Here is a 17,969-nt window from a genome sequence, read left to right as displayed (position 1 = left end):
AAAAAAAAAAAAAGGCTGGCTTCGCCAGACTGGCATTACTGGGATATCGCAGAAACTTTAAGAGATAGTCTTGTGGGATGTCTTTGGGCCAAAGTCCCTTGAAAGGGCCTGTGGGATTCGGGACCCTTTGCTCTTTCTTCTTCCCCAGCCGCGAGGTGAACTGGCTGTTGCTATCTCGTGCTCCTGTGATAAAGTGCTGCCTTGCCACAGGTCCAAAAGCCATGGAACCAACTGCCATGAACTGAAATCTTCAAAACTGTGAGGCAAAGTACACTTAGTTACAGCAGTGTAACCTGACACCTCACCGTTAGAACCGGAGTCCTCTGAACTTGGCTCACTCTGCTTAGGCAGCAGGGAAGCCAATCCATTTAATAAGGATGTCCTCTCCCTGATATCATATGGCTTTGTCCATGGTCTATTACTTTTTTTTTTTTTATTAACTTGAGTATTTCTTATATACATTTCGAGTGTTATTCCCTTTCCCGGTTTCCGGGCAAACATCCCCCTCCCCCCTCCCCTTCCTTATGGGTGTTCCCCTCCCAACCCTCCCCCCATTGCCGCCCTCCCCCCATAGACTAGTTCACTGGGGGTTCAGTCTTAGCAGGACCCAGGGCTTCCCCTTCCACTGGTGCTCTTACTAGGATATTCATTGCTACCTATGAGGTCAGAGTCCAGGGCCAGTCCATGTATAGTCTTTAGGTAGTGGCTTAGTCCCTGGAAGCTCTGGTTGCTTGGCATTGTTGTACTTTTGGGGTCTCGAGCCCCTTCAAGCTCTTCCAGTTCTTTCTCTGATTCCTTCAATAGGGGACCTATTCTCAGTTCAGTGGTTTGCTGCTGGCATTCGCCTCTGTATTTGCTGTATTCTGGCTGTGTCTCTCAGGAGAGATCTACATCCGGCTCCTGTCGGTCTGCACTTCTTTGCTTCATCCATCTTGTCTAATTGGGTGGCTGTATATGTATGGGCCATATGTGGGGCAGGCTCTGAATGGGTGTTCCTTCAGTCTCTGTTTTAATCTTTGCCTCTCCCTTCCCTGCCAAGGGTATTCTTTTTCCTCATTTAAAGAAGGAGTGAAGCATTCACATTTTGATCATCCGTCTTGAGTTTCGTTTGTTCTAGGGATCTAGGGTAATTCAAGCATTTGGGCTAATAGCCACTTATCAATGAGTGCATACCATGTATGTCTTTCTGTGATTGGGTTAGCTCACTCAGGATGATATTTTCCAGTTCCAACCATTTGCCTACGAATTTCATAAACTCGTTGTTTTTGATAGCTGAGTAATATTCCATTGTGTAGATGTACCACATTTTCTGTATCCATTCCTCTGTTGAAGGGCATCTGGGTTCTTTCCATTTTCTAGCTATTATAAATAAGGCTGCGATGAACATAGTGGAGCACGTGTCTCTTTTATATGTTGAGGCATCTTTTGGGTATATGCCCAAGAGAGGTATAGCTGGATCCTCAGGCAGTTCAATGTCCAATTTTCTGAGGAACCTCCAGACTGATTTCCAGAATGGTTTTACATGGTCTATTACTTTAAAGCTAATAAGGATGATTCCTACAGACGATGGGGCTATTTAATGATATTTCTACTTTAATGAATAAAAAATAGAAAATCTTATTTCCAAATTTTATTTATTAAATATATTTTAGACAGGGTCTCATCTCGCTATGTAGCCCTTGCTGGCCTGGAACTCACTATGTAGACCAGGCTAGCCTTAAATTGTGTTGTAGCGATCCCACGTCTCTGCCTCCTGAGTCCCTGGGAGTAAAGGTGTGTGCCACCAAGCCCAGCTATTTATTACGTCTTTATTTTCACAGTGCGGGTGATTGAACCTTTGTGTGCCCCAGAGCTACATCCTAGCATACTGCTGGGGATGGCATGAGTCCTAGCTACCATCAGTCACTGTGATGAAGAAGGTGAGCACCTGACTGCATGGTGTGCTGTGCTGGTACACCATGCTGTTCAGCAGGCTGGGCGAATTAGACATTTCACTCACTTCCCCTTCGCTCTGTAGCCCAGCCTCTCCTTGAGGCCGGAAATGCAGTCCGACTGCCTCAGCCTCCCCAGTCTGGGATTACAGTGTGAGCCAGCGCTCCCCCTCTCCTGTGTTATTTTCTGGTGGTGCTGGAGAGCAAATGGAGGGTTCTGCCCTTCCACTGAGCCACAGCCCAGCCTTTCGTTGTTATTATTTATTATTCTAAAACAGGATCTTGCTGTTATTCAGGCTGGCTCCAACCCGGGAGTCTCCCCTCTCGTGCCCAGATGTTTAAAAATGGCAAAGCCCAATAGCTGTAATTGTGGAGTGGCAGGTTTCATCGAGGTGTTCCCACATGTGCTTATACTTCAGTTTTACCCCCTCCCTCCTCCTCTCACTCTCCCGCTGTACTTCTGCACTCAAGGTGGCTTCCCCTCGCCTCACGGTACAATGTCTACTTGACTGCATTTCCACTTATCCTGGAAGCTTAATGGGACATAGCCCCACTGTAAATCATGTAGACACAGTGCTGTTATAGATTTGAATAAATAAAGCAACCGTGGCCCTTACTGATGGAATTTACACTGTGACTGTGCCAGGACGCAGAAGCATAACATGTATTCAGTAGAGAATCTCTTATGAAATGAGCTTATATATTTCATTTTTTCCTGAAATCAGATCTCACACTGTAGGCCTGGCTGTCCTAGAACTCACAATATAGCTCAGATTTGACCCCAATCCCCCTGCTTTTGTCTCCCTGTATGCTGGACCTAGAGACATGTGTCACTATATTCAGATTTGTATATTTATGTTGTTTATGAGCTCACCAAATTGTCCTCCAAAAACTTAGTGATCTCTTCACAGAGAAGAATATCTGTTCCTATCTCCACAGTACTGGTCACTTCACTTGCCAGCGGGATCAGCTAACATTTTGTTTTTAAAGCCTGTGTTTTTCTGATTGTTTGTAATATCGTATGTTTCCATTTTCCTATGATTTTGAGCGTATTAGTTCTTTTTTTTTTTCTTTTTTCTTTTTTTTTTTTGGAGCTGGGGACCGAACCCAGGGCCTTGCGCTTGCTAGGCAAGTGCTCTACCACTGAGCTAAATCCCCAACCCCATATTAGTTCTTTTTTATTATTAATAATCTCATTTTATAGTCCAGGCCAGACTGGAACTTACTACATAGTTCAGGCTAGCTTCAAACTTATGGGTGATCCTCCTGCCTCAGCCCTCCAAATGCTGGGATTGAAGGTAAGGGCCTCTACACCCAGCCAGTGTTCACGTCCTAGTTACTTTTTCTTACTGATTTTGATGTATTTTTTTTTCATTTGTTCCAGATGGCAATTCTTCCTATGTTACAAATAAGTAATGTGTACTTCATTTTTAAAAGTCCCAGTTAGGTGTTGGGGATTTAGCTCAGTGGAAGAGCGCTTGCTAGGGGGCCCTGGGTTCGGTCCCCAGCTCCAAAAAAAAAAAAAAAGAAAAAAGAAAAAAAAAAAGTCCCATTCAGCTAACTCCCTTTTCACCTTCAGGATTTTTTATTTACTTTTTATTTTTGAAGATAGGGTGTCACTATATAGCTATTGCTGTCCTGGACTCATATGTAGACCAGGCTGACCTCAAACTCACCGAGATCTGCCTGCCTCTGCCTCCAGAGTCCTGGGATTTCAGGCGTGGCCACCACACAATGCCCATCTTTGGGATGTTTGCTGACACTCCCAGTGCACACGACTTGACTCAGAGCTCTAGGCTGGAATGGGCCACCAGAGACGCAGCTCTAGTCACTTGGTCTTTAGCTTGGAGTATGATTCTACTGTTCCTTAAACTTCTCATGCCTTCTCTACATTCTTTCCCTCTTCTCTAAAATTCCAGCAGACAGTTCAAAGTTGATCTTAGCGTCTACCATATTTCAGACTTGGACTGCTAACATACAGATGCCTGAAAACTTTTTGTAAATGATAAAAAAGCAGCCTACGGTTCTACAGTAGGTCACCTTCCAACCCCCTTCTCATTCCCAAATGACTTCCAAGAACGTACAGAAATAAGTTTGGTAGTTTCACTGAATAAAAATGAGAAATGGACCAGGTGTGGTGGCATGTGCCTTTAATCCCAGTGCTCAGAAGGCAGAGGCAGGCAGATCTCTGTGAGTTCAATGCCAGCCTGGTGTACAAAGTAAGTACCAGGACAGCCAGAGCTACACAAATAAACCCTGTCTCAAAAAAAGGGAGTGGGGGGAGCAACTGCTGCTGTTATAAGCAGGACACAGCAACCCCAGAGAAGGTAGCATCGGCACTGCCAGAGGGCTGACAAATAGGAACATGTTGATAGCGGTTCTACTGCCCAAAGGTCAAACACACTTCCAAAACGTCAGGCAAGCTTTGTGCTGGTTAGGCGAGGGGCAGACTCTGAAAAGAAAATGTTCCCCCGACAGGCATGGTGGCACATGCCTGTAATCTCAGTACTTGGGGGTGGAGGCAGGAGGACCATGAGTTTAAGGTCATCCTTGGCTATATAGTAAGCTGCAGGTCAGTCTGGGCTACACAGATTCTGCCTCTAAAAAGGCTCCTCCCACCCCATTACACTGAAGAAGTGAACATGGAGGCGCTTATGTCACTGCTGGAGACTGAGTTCACTCCTTTGAGTGTTGCTTTATTTCTGCTCTCACACTAGTCTCTAAGCAAAAGGAAGGTCACAGTACTCTTCAAATCGCCCATCACCAACACAATGCCTTAGAAACACTTCTGTCGTTAAATCTGTGATTGAAAGATGAAGGCTGATTGGGCAACCCGTTTATCTTTAGCTGTGAATGTACTTACAAAGTACTTGGCACACAGACCCTGAGAGGAAGGGTGCAGGGAGTGTTGTTGTAAATACAAATACTGGTAGAACGAGGAAGGTGAGGATATGTGTGACCTGGCCATAGAGTAAAACAACTTATGATGGCCGCCGTGTGCAAACTCATGGTGTCTGGCTATCAATCATAGTCCCAAAGACTGTCCCCAGATTTTACACCTCCTGCAGCACACGTCTGTTACTTAGGGTTTCTTCCTCCCAGGTCCATCTGGGTGCTGATTTCGGCCAGCCCACTGCAGGGTGATGTTTTAAGGTCTCAGTGTTGAGCGCTGGCTTGCTCTTTCCTTCTCTGCAGCTCCTCCCGCCGTCTTGCCTGCTGTGCACTCATGCAATCCCTGAAAGCCTGAACCTGTGGCTGGCACCGGCGCCAGTCCTGGTGCTGGGCCATGCATTCTTGCACTGCAAAGTGGGAGGCAGCACAACCAGAGCGTGTGATCAGCTGGTCCAGTGGGTCTTCTTCCTCATCGTCCTTCTTCACCTGTCGGGTCCAGTTATGGCCTTGTGGGACTGAGGTTGACATCTTGAGGAACCTAGAATACCAACAGACAAGGTTAAAGTACAGATGGGCAATATTGGGGTGGGGGGGGCTGCAGAGATGGCTCAGAGGTTAAGAGCACTGTCTGCTCTTCCAGAGGTCCTGAGTTCAATTCCCAGCAACCACATGGTGGCTTACAACCATCCGTATTGAGATGCCCTCTTCTGGCCTGCAGGCATACATGCAAGCAGAAAGCTGTATGATGCATTCATAATAAATAAATATTAAAGAAAAGATTGATTTATAAAAAAAGATAAAGTACAGATATGACTATACATTTTTTCCTGTTCATAACAGTTAAGTCTAAACTGCACTGTATGGCCTACTTATATGCCTGTTTCCCTGAGGAGACTAAGTTCTTTAATGTCAGATGGTAGGCTTGATTTAGCATGGGTGCCCTGAGCACTTGGTCTGACAGAGAAAGAGCCTGTGAAATGGTGTGATGAATTGAGATAAAAGTATCTAAGCTCAATGGAGTCTGCTAGTGGAATGCAAGTTAAATGAAATGCCATCTTTTTGGAGAAGCCATTTCTGATCTACCTCAAAATAAAACAAGCAAACAAAAACACCAAACAAAGAAGCAGCCTTTCTTCTTTCCTTCAGAAGAGTAAAGTTGAACACTTGGAAGAGAACCCAAGAACACAAAGGTTTGACACGTGGGAGGAACTGAGAAGCTCAGTGTAGCTGTAGCACAAAGCGCATGTAGGTTGAGGTAAAAGATGAGTCTGTGGGGTATGAGGCCACTTAGTCAGCAACATCCAATGTGAGGTATATTTGCTCAGACTGTTTCCCCAAGATCATCTGTTTCAGAGCCCTACAGAATGCAGCAAGGGGGGGACTCAGGAAAGGTCAATAGAGACAATGTTCACTTTTGCAAAAAGTTTATGACGATGCAATGTAAAGGAGCTAAAAGCCTCTTTTCTGTGTATTCATTAACAAGTGGTTACTGTGTTATGTGCCAGCTACTATGTTAAGGTATACATGGAAAGACCAGGCTAGAAACAACTCCTGCCCTCATGAAGTTTACACTCTAGGCAAGTAAACAAGGAGTTTACCACATTACTGCAGACAGCTGGAAACACAGAGGCAGGGATAATCTGTCAAGACTTTCTAGAGGAAATGACTTCCAGGATGAAACTCAAGGATGAATAACTTAGACATGGGAAAACTACTTCTGGCTAGAGGTAGACACGTTAGAGGAATCACAAGTTCGGTGATTGGGCTGAAAATGTGATTTGGTAGTAAAGCAAATGTCCAACGTGGAAAAGTACATTGAATTTGACCCTCAGCATCACAGAACAATAAAACACTTCAGTAGCTGGAGAAAACAGGAGAGCAGGAAATGAAAACTGGCAGAAATGAGTAAATGATTGATCAGCAAAGCTTTGCAGCCCGTGTTAGGATAAGACTATTATCACGAGGACAAGGGGTCCCAGAGGATTTAAGCACTTCTCTCTATATAAATCTCACCTGTATGGAGGCACAAGAAAAAGGGGAAATGGCTTTGAAGCAGACATTGACTGGAGACCCATCTTACTAACCGAGACCGTCAACAGGTCACACACGGAGAATGAAAACCGCTTTAGGATTCACTAGGTAGACTGAGTAAAGAGTACTGCAGTCTATGTCCAATACAAGTTGTCCTCGATATTCCTTGAATGAAATGAGTTCGACCCATGCTTAGAGATAAGGGCAGGATAGATGGCTGACAGCTTAGCCATGTCTTCTAGTAAAGCATGACAGGAAGGGGAAGCAGAGAAGTACAGGCATCCAGGTCCCCTGAAGCACCTCTCCTAGTTTCAAGAGCACTCCCGCGGTCCCTGCGTTGCATCCGGTGTAGGGGTGCGTGTGCAGTGCTCACCCGCAGGTGCAGAAGAGCGTGCAAGCGCGTTCCGCCCCAAACGCCAGGGTCTGTAGGCAGTAAGTTCTCCCCCTCTTCTCTCCGCAGGAAGCGGACCCAACTGGAGCGCACACACGGAAGAACAGAACCCTCTGCAATTCTCATTGGCGAACTCTCCTTGTAGAGCCCGCCCTTGGCCCCACTCTTCCGGGGAAGGGCGGAAGAAGCGGACCAATAGAGACCGGATTTCGGAAAAGACACCTTTGATAGTTCTGAGAGACTGTGTGTTCATGTGGCCCCAGGCCCGAGAGAGGTACAGAGGAGGCGAGTAGCCATTATGCCTTTTCACCAGCGAGAGTCCACACAACTGGCCCCCATATCTGAAGTGGGTTACCCGCGTGGGTTGCCACGTAAGCTGAAGGGCACAGGATCCAGAAAAGGAATTTCAAACCCGCTTAGACATTATTTTTCATTCCCAAGTAAAACAAACATGTATGCGCAGTGTAACCCATGTCATAACTAGGATCTATAATGCCCTAATTGCTGCCGTGAAAGGGAGAGGCATTTTCTATTTAATTTTTTAGATTACATTCAGGTATTTATGTGTGGTATTGAGGTACACCGTATGGAGAGCAGAGGACAGCAGGAATTGATCTATCCTAACCATGTGGGTCCCGATCTTGAACTCGAGTTTTTTGGTGGTCGGTAACTTTATACCTGAACCATCTTGCAAGGCCCAAGGAATTGATCTCCCCCACCACACCCCCGTGCCTGCCTTCTCTCTCCCACTTTCATCGGCAGTGCGCACCACTTTGCTGGAATTTCTTAATTTACCATCGTTCTAGACTTCTGAGTGAAAAGTGAGTTACTTTGAGAGACCAAACCCATTCCAGCTTGGGACTGGCCTCCATCTTAAAAGAAAAAAAGCCTGAGAACTTGACCTACAGCAACACCCAAGCTGCACCCACGTGAGTTTCTTCCCTAGCTACTTCCTAACAACAGTCAATCAAAGATTAGTCTGATTGTTTCAGATGTACTTACAGACCGTTTGCGATTGTATATGGTCTTGCTTCAGAGCACTCATTTGTTGAACTATAGTCATTCTATTAGATGCTTGCCAGACTGGACACTCCCTCCCTCAGCCCCTCACTCGCTCCTATTTTCCTATAAAAACTTGTCTTGCTGAGGGTTCGAGGCTGCTCAGCCTTCCTTTCCCACCTTCCCTTCCTGTCCTGCTGTGTCAGGGTTGGGTTGGAGGAGAGCCCAAGCCAGAGCTAGTAATAAAGAGACCCTAATGTTGTTACATCGGAGATGGCTCCTGGGTGGTCTTTTGGGGTTCACTAACGCTTCCTGGCCCAATTTCACCTAGCCATATTCAGACAGCTCCCAATTCTTCCTTTACCTCTGAATGGCATTCTGTGTCATTTCTGACCATCGAACTTCCAAATTCTGTGGGAAGGGCTCATTTTATTGATTATCTGCCATTTCAGATACCATTGTTATGTTTTGTATCAATTTTTGGTTTTGTTTTGGGTATTTTGCTTGTATTTTAGGGCTAGGGTCTCACTATGTAGTAGTAGCTACTATGTGTAGTGTTAGCCTTGAGTTTATTATGTAGTTCAGGCTAGCCTCAAGCTTGTGGCATCCCTGCCATAGCTCTGAGTGCTGCAATGACAAGTGTGTGCCACCATGCCCAACTTTGAAGCTTAATTCTTTACTATGATAGGTGAGGATCATCAGACATGTACTTACTGTATGTATGCATTTACCTTTATATGTATTTATAATATATATATATTTCTTCACCTATCATCATAGAAGGTGAATTCTATTTCATAACCAGTACACAAGAGAAAATTACTTTAGCAACCTTCTCTACATATAATAAAGTTCACCTCTAAAACTTTCTTTTTCTTTCTGGAAACGGGTTCTCTGTGTAGACCTGGCTATCCTGGAACTTGATCTACAGGCTAGGCTGAACTCAGTCTCAGGACTCTTCCTTCCACTGTCTCCCAAGTGCTGGGATTAAAGGCATGTGCCACCACAGCCCCGCTTTGTGTGTGTGTGTGTGTTGATGTTCCTATAGGTCAATTATGTAAGTGTATCATCTGTACAGACGCCTGAATTGGGACTTCAAAGAGATAAATATGAAATTTATTTATTTATGTATTTATTAGTTTTAAGATAGAGTCTCACTACATACTCCTGCTGGGCATGAAATTTGTTAGATCAAGCTGGTCTTGAATTCACAAAGATCCACCTGCCTTTACCTCCAAAGTCCTGGGATCAAAACTGTACACCACCCTACCCACAAGTTTTTATTTTTGAGACGCTCTTTTGTGCTGTACAGAGAAAGCATTCTTGTTTGGCAGCCTGCTTGTCAAGGGGTTGGTCTCGATGGAGTGGCAGCGCTTACAGCTTTAGAAGGATTTACTGTGAGCATAAGCAAGACGATCTTATGTCCTGTAGGTGGCACGGCATCGAGAACTGGTCCTAGCCATACAGCTCCTTCAGACAGCCACTCTCTCCACTTTTGTAGGATCATCAAAGGTGTGCCTTTGGTGGTAATGAACCACCCTGCCTGTTTATGTAGTGCTGGGGATCCAACGCAGGGCTTCAGGTGAACGCTCTGCCGTCCACCCAGCACTACTCAGTTCTGCTTGTTTAAGTAGCAGGTAAGTTACAAGGAAGAGCAGCTGCGGTTTTGTACAAGAACATTTCGCTTTGCTGCCGTCCTCTGCACAGGCTCTTTACAGTCCCCTCACGCCATGGCAGTTGCCCGCTTCCCTGACCGCTGCCTCAGCCTCTCACCTGTTAACTGCTCTCTAGGGTTTGTTATCACCCAGTTAAGTGCGGCTGCGCGCACAGTCATTGCCATCCTCGTCAAGGACCCGGATGCTTCTTTAATTTTTTTTTTCCCCCTCACCATCTGTCTTTCCTTTTCCTTGCCATCCTCGGCCTGTGCCGTCACCACCCACCTAGTCGTGCCTCTGGCTCTGCTCCTGAGGGATTCTGCACCACAGACTCCATGGCAGAGCCCAGGTCCTTTGTTGTTTTAGTTCCTTCACCCTCCTCGTCAGATGGCGAGAACTTGAATTCTGCAGTCTGCTCTCTAGGTGAGTTGCTCAGCCATGCTACCAAGGCTACAGGATTCCATGATGCAACCACACACCAGTCAGCATGCACCACTGGATTTAATTCCTCCTCCCACCCCAGCTCTCCTTAAGCCCATATTTACTTGTGCTTTTCATCGTACGGGCACACACCAGTACACCCAGTCTCATGTTTACTTCGAACTGAAATTAGACTTCCATTTATTTACACAAGTTGTAGGTGCAAGCTATGCCAGTGCTTTTGAATTTTCTCATAGCCACATTAAATCAAAAGATGAGCCAGGGGGATGACTCAGTGTGTAAAGACACTTGCCACCAAGTCTAATGACTCCAAAGTCAGTGCTCAGGACTTTACAAAGGTTGTTCTCGGACATCCACACCGAGTTGTGGCATATGAATGCATTCGAGAACAAACACAATTTCATTTTTACTTTTTTGGTTTTTCAAGACCATTTCTCTGTGTAGCCCTGCCTGTGATGGAACTCGATGGTCAGTTTTCAACCAGTCTAGCCTCAAACTCATTAGATCTGTCCCCTGAGTGTTGGAATTAAAGGCATGTGCCACCACACCCAGCTTCATTGCTAAGTTTGCCATGGGTGGGTTCAGTGTTTCCAGTTAAATGTTCCATTTCCTGCCTGCCATGAGCCACTTTGCTGTTTGACGTTGCTCTGTGGTCTGTTAAACTGTAGACCCGTCCTTACGCAGAAGTGTCTGATCCTAGGGAGTTAACCAAAGCTGGACTCTGACTTTTCTCTCCATTCCTGTACTCACACTGCCCTTCTTGGTATTCATCTGTTTTGCTGACTTCTGCAGCTTTTCTTTAACCTTCCACAGCAGCACAAATGACATCAGAATGCAGCTCAGCCTCTGTCTCTCCTCCACAGTGTCCTTATAAAATAAAGGCTGATTCGTGAGTCCCTGGAGCCAGCAACAAGCACCACTTCTTAAAATCGGTCACATAATTAGCCCCAAAGCTCTTCTAAAGGCCCAGACACTAAGCACCAGTGGGCACTCCCTGAATCCCTGCTGGCATCCCTAGTCCAGCCAGAGAGCCAAGCCGGCCAAGCTGCAGCCGGAAATGTAATTAGTCACATGGCTTGAGGCAAATTCTTGTTTAACAAAAGTTGCTGACAGCCAGGCAAGATTTTTTTTTTTTTTCTGGGAGCTGAGGACCAAACCCAGGGCCTTGTGCTTGCTAGGCAAGCGCTCTACCACTGAGCTAAATCCCCAACCCCTAAGTATGTGAGCACACTGTCACTGTCTTAAGACACATCAGAAAAGGGTTGGGATTACAGATGGTTGTGAGCCACCATGGGATTTCTGGCCTTGAATTTAGGACCTCTGGGAGAGCAGTCAGTGTCTCTCTAGCTCTGTTTGAATTTTTTTTAAAGACAGTTTTTAATTTTTATTTTTTACCTGTATATGTCTGTATGCCCCGTGCCTGCAGGGTCTAGAAGAGGGGTCAGATTCCCTGGGCTGGAGTTACAGACAGTTGTCAGCTGCCTTGTAGTGCTGGGAATTGAATCCAAGTTCCTCTGGGAGAACAGATAGTGCTCTTAATCCTAAGCCATCTCTTCAGTCCCTGATATTTTAATTGTCTTTTAAAAAGATGACCTGTCATAAAACTATATTGATTTTTTAGGGACAGGGATATTGTGACTTTGAAACTTTTTTTCTAATGAAATGTGAGAACCTCTCTGTTAGATATACAGACATTCCAGAAAATCTTGATTATTGAAGACATTGTCATTGTCCTTCAGAATTCCCAGAAATCTTGAGGTACAACTACAGAAGAGATAGCAGGCGAAGGGCCCTTGGGTTCCTGTAGCTCCCTGAAAGCTCACGTGAACCACAGCTCAGTGGCTGTCTGTTGTCAGTCTCTGTCGCTGGAGTTATGGACTGTAGTATTAGGTCTGAGTATGGGATAGAACAAGAGATGTCGAGACACCCTGGAGAAGGGTTTTCTGGCCTTATGTTAACATTTTAAAAAACATTTGACTACATTTATTTGTCTGCATATGAGAAGACAGCTTGCAGAAGTTGTTTCTGACCTTCCACCCCATGGGTTCTGGAACTATCTTACTAGCCCCAGCCTCTCCCCCAACCCTCTCTCCTGTGTGTGTGTGTGTGTGTGTGTGTGTGTGTGTGTGTGTGTGTGTGTGTGTGTGTGTGTCCTGTTTTTGTTTCTTTCTTTCTTTCTTCCTTTCTTTTTTTGTTTCTTCTTTCTTTCTTTCTTCTTTCTTTCTTTCTTTTTTGTTTCTTTCTTTCTTCTTTCTTCCTTCCTTCCTTCCTTCCTTTCTTTCTTTCTTTCTTTCTTTCTTTCTTTCTTTCTTTCTTTCTTTCTTTCTTTCATGAGGCAGGGTCTCCTAGCCAAGCTAGCCTTGGACTCCTTCTGCTTTCTTCTTCTGCCTCCAAAATGCAAGACTAAGGTGTGAGGAACCACATCCAGTTGGAGCAAATTTGTTTTTAGTCCTGCATTTTAGGTGGTAGGCCTGGGTTGGGTGCTGAGGTTTCTTATCTTTCTATCTGCACTTGCCTGTGACTTTCATAACTCACTGAGAGTATTAGTATTAGTATCTTATTTCCTTCGAGAAATTAATGCTCCTGTCTTCCAGCTGTATCCTGTGGTTGGTCTGTCTTCTATGGGGACAGCTCACTTCCTAATTAAAAAGATAATGGCATCTCATTGATAAGAAATTACATTGCACCCTCTCCACTAAAAGGAGCCAAAGGGGATGGTGGCTTTGTGGGCTGGTGGGAGGATTAGCGATATGTGAGAGCAGGGCTTCCTACAGCTTCATGTCTTCATTAAGACGCTGCAATCGAATCGGGCTTGCCTCCTGGTGCTTTCTTCTTTCCCTCTCTGTGTAGACAAGTATTCACATTTCATGTCCAAAGGAAAATGCAGCTTCAGAGTTTTGGGCACCATATGCTTTTCCCAGGATCCACACCACGCGTAAGCTACTTTAATAAAGAAAAAGTATAATACTGTGTTCATCTTTCCCCCTTTCCTGCTTGTCCAGCGCTATAAACATATTCATAGTCGACGCGTGTGTCATTGCAGGGTGGCACGGCTAAGCAGTGGGTGACGTTTGGTAGTGAGGTACTCAAGTCCAGACAGTGTCTGTGCAAATTCCTCACCAGTACCCTCCAGGACAATAGGAAGTTTCCTGAGGTTTTATTCTATGTCTGAGTGTTTTGCTTTTGTGTTTGTGTGCACCATGCCCGGTGCCCACAAAGCTCAGAAGAGAGCATCATTCTAGGGTTACATGTTACATCGCACACCTTACTTTCCAATATTACTGTAATTTGCATGGCTTTGTTGTATTTTTCCAGTATTACATTCTCACACATACAGGTGTTTTTAAGTTCAGCATTTTGTGTTTGTGATTATGGCAATTAAACCTACCTCTAGGCATATACACACATGCATATACACATACACTCATATATTATGGTTTCCAGAAACATTGTAACATTTTCTGCACCATTCATTTGGTAAATGTGCATGTGAGCAGTAAGTAATTTTAATTTTAGTACTTTTAGGGTACATCTAGGAGATTTATCTTTCACGTGGATTTTTAAGAATTCGGAGAGGTGCCAGTGAGATGCACTAAGGTGCCTCCTGCCAAGCCGATGATCTAAGTTTGATTCTCAGAACCACGTGGTAGAGGAGAGAACTGACTTCCAAAAACTTGAACCCTACTCATGGGTCTCAGTGTGTGAATGTCCACATACATACAAACCAAAAAAATAAATGGAAAAGAAGAAACTTGTAAAAGAGATGGGTGTGGTGTTGCACACCTTTAATCTCTGAGTTCGAGTCCAGCCTGGGTTACATAGAGAGACCCTGTCTCAAAAAGCCAAAAGGCAAGAGAAAGAAAAAAAGAAAAAGAATTTGGAAAAGTAGCTAAAAAAGATAAAAATACCAAAAGGCAGAAACTATGGAAATGTGAAAATCCAGGACCAAGCTACAGATGTGGTAGAAGCAGGGAGCTGTAGAGGATTGTGGGAGTGTTGTTTTTTAAATTCATTTTTCTTTGGTATTTTGCCTGTGTGTTTGTCTATGCATCAGGCGCTGCCTGGTGCCTTTGGAGGTCGGAAGGAGTTGCCTTCCCTGGAACTGGAGTGGCAGATGGTTGTGAACCACCACATGGATTCTGGGGACTGAACCCCAGTCCTCTGCAAGAGCAGCAAGTGCTCTTAACCACTGAGCCACCTCTCCAGCCCCGGGAGTGTCCTTCTGTTCGGAGAAGTAGAAGGCGTTGACCCCAGTCCTGGAGGACGGTGATGGAAATCCCATCCCATCCCATCTCACGCGTGGGTCTTATGTGCTTGGAAGCACAGGCTCAGAGGAATTTTGGAGGAGTGTGAATCAGGAAGGCTTCTAACATTTTCAAGGGCATAAGACATTTTATCATCTGTAATACTGTGTTGGCTTTTGAGCAGCTAATGCGCCTGGACATTATGTTTATGTGCATATCATGAGCATGTTGTGCCTTCAGAGACCAGAGGCATGGTTCCCCTGAAACTGAAGTTACCCGCAGCTGTGAGCTGACATGAAGGTGCTGGGAAATGAACCCAGATCCTCAGGAAGAGCAGCAAGTTCTCTTAACCACTGAGCCATCTCTCCATCCCTGCCTGGTTTAGATGCTTTTAAAAATGTATCTATGAAGGTCGGTCCGAGAAACTTTAGGCTGGAAGGAAGAAAACTTCCTGTAAAAACACAGGGCCGCCAGTCTGTAATAGGTTTGTTGACCATTGGGTACTCAGAGGTCTGTTCTCAGAGCAGGCTGGAGCCGGTGAGGCAGGACAGCTGTTAGATTAAGGGGAGAGTAAATGAGTCCCTAAGCCTCCCGGCTTCTTATGCTTAGATCTAGACTGAGAGCCAAGGAGTTCAAGTCCACCTTATAACTCTGTCCCAGGGAAGGAAGCCAACAGCCCTTAGAGTGCTGACTGGGAGGCAAGTGAATGAAAGAGGTTCTTTACACAGGCCTTCCTAAAAGCCAGCATGTGGGCAACGCATGGAAATGTCTCATAGAAGGGTCAGAGCGATGGGAGGTGAGGAGTGTGTGTTTGATGTGAATTGTGGCAGGTTCTCCCCATCAGGCCTTGTGCTTCTGAAGGGGGCATGGATGCTCAGCTGATGATCTGGTTCACTGAGGATGCCAGCCACGCGTGACCTTCAAAGGTTTCAAGGGAGCTCTGAAAAGGCTGCTCTAATGATCTCCAAGAGAAAATCACTGTAAAGACAGAAACAGAAATTAGTTATTCACAAATGCATAAATAATTCACTCAGTCAGCCATTTGGATGGGCTTCTGTGTCCCCTGTGTGTCAGGGCTGCTGCTTTGCTTTTTAGAAAAAGCCTCATATAGCCCAGGCAGACCTCGAAGATCAGGCTATGTAGCTGAAGATGACTTTGATTTCTGATCCTCCAGCCTCCACCTCTTGAGTGTTAGACTGTATTACAGGCCACTATGCCTGGTTTTATGCAATGCTGGAGGCTGAACCAGGGCTTGGTGCCTGCTAGGCAAGCATTTTACCAACGAAGCTAACTGTCGTAGTGTTTCATTGCTGTGAAGAGACACAATAACCAAGGTAACTCTTGTAAAGGACAACATTTAATTAGGGCTGGCTTACAGATTCAGAGGTTTCGTCCATTATCATCAGGGCAGGAAGCATGGCAGTGTGTGGGCAGGTGATAGGCAGTGACTCACTTCCTCCAACAAGGTCATACCTCCAAAATAGTGCCTCTTCCCCTGGGCCAAGCGTATTCAAACCACCACAGCTACATCGCTGGCCCTGCTGGTCAGTCACGTTAGTGATATCTAACTCTGTCTTACACAGAGTTTTTTAAAGTTTATTATTTTATGTATATGGGTGTTTTACCTACATGTATGTCTGGGCACCATATATGTGCCTGATGTTCTCAGAGACCACATGAAAACATGATTATAAACCTCCATGTGGATGCTAGGAATTGAACACAGACGGCTCCTCTGGAGGAGCAGCCAGTGCTCTCAGTTGCTGAACCTTCTCTCCAGCCCCTACAAAAAATGCTTCACAAATTATTATGGGCAAATTCTTCTCTGCAGATCATCTTCTGTGTGCTTTGGAAAAGACAGGAAGGAAATTTTCTATTGTTAGTACCAGAGATGACATAAAAGATAAAGCTGTTTGTTTGGTAAGACAAGATCTCAAGTAGCCCGAACTGGCCTTAAGCTCTCTAGAGAACCAAGGATAGACCTGAATGTGTAGCTAGGAGGAGCAGCACATGTTTGTGATTCCGGCAGGTATAGAGCAGAGGCCGGAGCTTTGAAAACTCAGAAGTTTAACGTCACATGCAGTTACATAGTGAGTTTGAGGCCAGCCTAGACAGTCTGAGACCCTATCTCAAAACACAAAAAAGGCAAACCCAGAAAGAGACTTGCAGATTCTGATCCTCCTGCATCCACCTGCAAAGTGTTGGACTCACTGGCCGGTGTCATGGTAGCCAGCAACCCAGGCTTCTCATGTTGCCCAGAAGGCAATGGCATTCCAGCATCATCACTGCCCACCCTCACTCCCAAAGTCAGGATCTAACTATGGAGCCTAGGCTGGCCTGGAACTCACTCTGTAGACCATGCTGGCCTCAAATGCACAGAGATCCACCTGCCTCTGCTTCCAGTGCTAGGATTAAAAGTGTGCCATTGCACCTGACATCACTGCCTTCTTATGCTTGTACTCCTGAGGCCAGAGATGAGAAACAAAAGGCTTCCAAATTCATGAAATCTAGTGGCCCATTGCATATTACTTTCTTACTCCACTCTAGGTCTTATTTAATCTTTTTTACAGGTAGAGATTTTTTTCTCTGTGGTTGGTTTTCTGAGTTCAGTGTTATTGGTGAGCCTTTCTCTTGAAGAATAGCTTTCCATCCCTTCTGTGACACAGCACTAGGTTTCTTCCCATCTCAATGCTGCCGCATCTTAGTCTCCTTTCTATATTGGCGAGTTGGGGCTGGAGAGATGGCTCAGAGTTAAGAGTGCTTGCTGAGCTTCCAGAGGACCCAGGTTCGAGTCCTAATCCTCACCTCAGGCACTTTACAACTACGTGTAAGTCCAGCTCTGGAGGATCTGGAGGATCTGATGCACCTATGGACTCTGGGCACCTGAATTCACATATGCACATGTACACATAACCTAAAAATAAAATAAATCTTAAATATCAGTGTGTCTCACTATAAAATTCCAGCCTTCAACTCTAAACCTAACTCATTCCTAGGAAGCATCATCAACTCTACAGGTTAAAGACGACTTAAGCTCTGACGTGTGTTGTCCCAAGGCCATTTGTATTCTGATGTTAATTCTGCTTCCTCAAATGGGGTTGCCCCCCGATGAGCAGTAGATCACCTACTTGGGTGATGAACTTTCTCCCCATTCTAACTGGTCCATAAAAGCTAGAGCTGTAATTGGGCAGTGGAGGGGAAAGGTGGGACGGGAGCTCTGAGAGTGGGGGCAAGTAGAGAGGAGAGAAAGGAAGGAGAGAGGACTCAAGAAGAGGAGGAGAAAGCCATGATGGAGCAGAACCATGTGGCCAGGAGAAACTGCAAGTAGCAAGGGACTTGTAGCTGGGGAATGAGTGAGTGTGGTGTTAGGTCTGCCCAGTCTAGG

The 17,969-nt window shown here is 45.4% G+C and overlaps 1 protein-coding gene across 3 annotated transcripts; it reads right to left on the bottom strand.

Annotated features, from left to right (window-relative positions):
• Positions 1-4,066: 4,066 nt before the first annotated feature.
• Positions 4,067-7,326, bottom strand: Coa4 (cytochrome c oxidase assembly factor 4 homolog). Of its 3 annotated transcripts, none has more exons than NM_001127655.1 (2): positions 7,228-7,296; positions 4,067-5,361 (listed from the first exon to the last, which is right to left on the bottom strand). In NM_001127655.1, exon 2 carries the CDS (start codon positions 5,349-5,351, stop codon positions 5,088-5,090), a length of 264 nt encoding a protein of 87 aa, NP_001121127.1. In that variant the 5' UTR covers positions 5,352-5,361; positions 7,228-7,296; the 3' UTR covers positions 4,067-5,087. The 3 variants fall into 3 exon arrangements, with proteins under 3 accessions (NP_001121127.1, XP_006229844.1, XP_006229845.1); XM_006229782.5 differs by having other exon boundaries at positions 4,607-5,361; positions 6,837-7,326; XM_006229783.5 differs by having other exon boundaries at positions 4,607-5,361; positions 7,155-7,291.
• Between the last annotated feature and the right edge of the window lie 10,643 nt (positions 7,327-17,969).

The sequence above is a fragment of the Rattus norvegicus genome, chromosome 1 (genome assembly GCF_036323735.1).
Source record: "Rattus norvegicus strain BN/NHsdMcwi chromosome 1, GRCr8, whole genome shotgun sequence".
In the NCBI taxonomy this organism is placed as follows: domain Eukaryota; kingdom Metazoa; phylum Chordata; class Mammalia; order Rodentia; family Muridae; genus Rattus; species Rattus norvegicus.
This window is presented reverse-complemented; position numbering and strand designations above follow the sequence as displayed.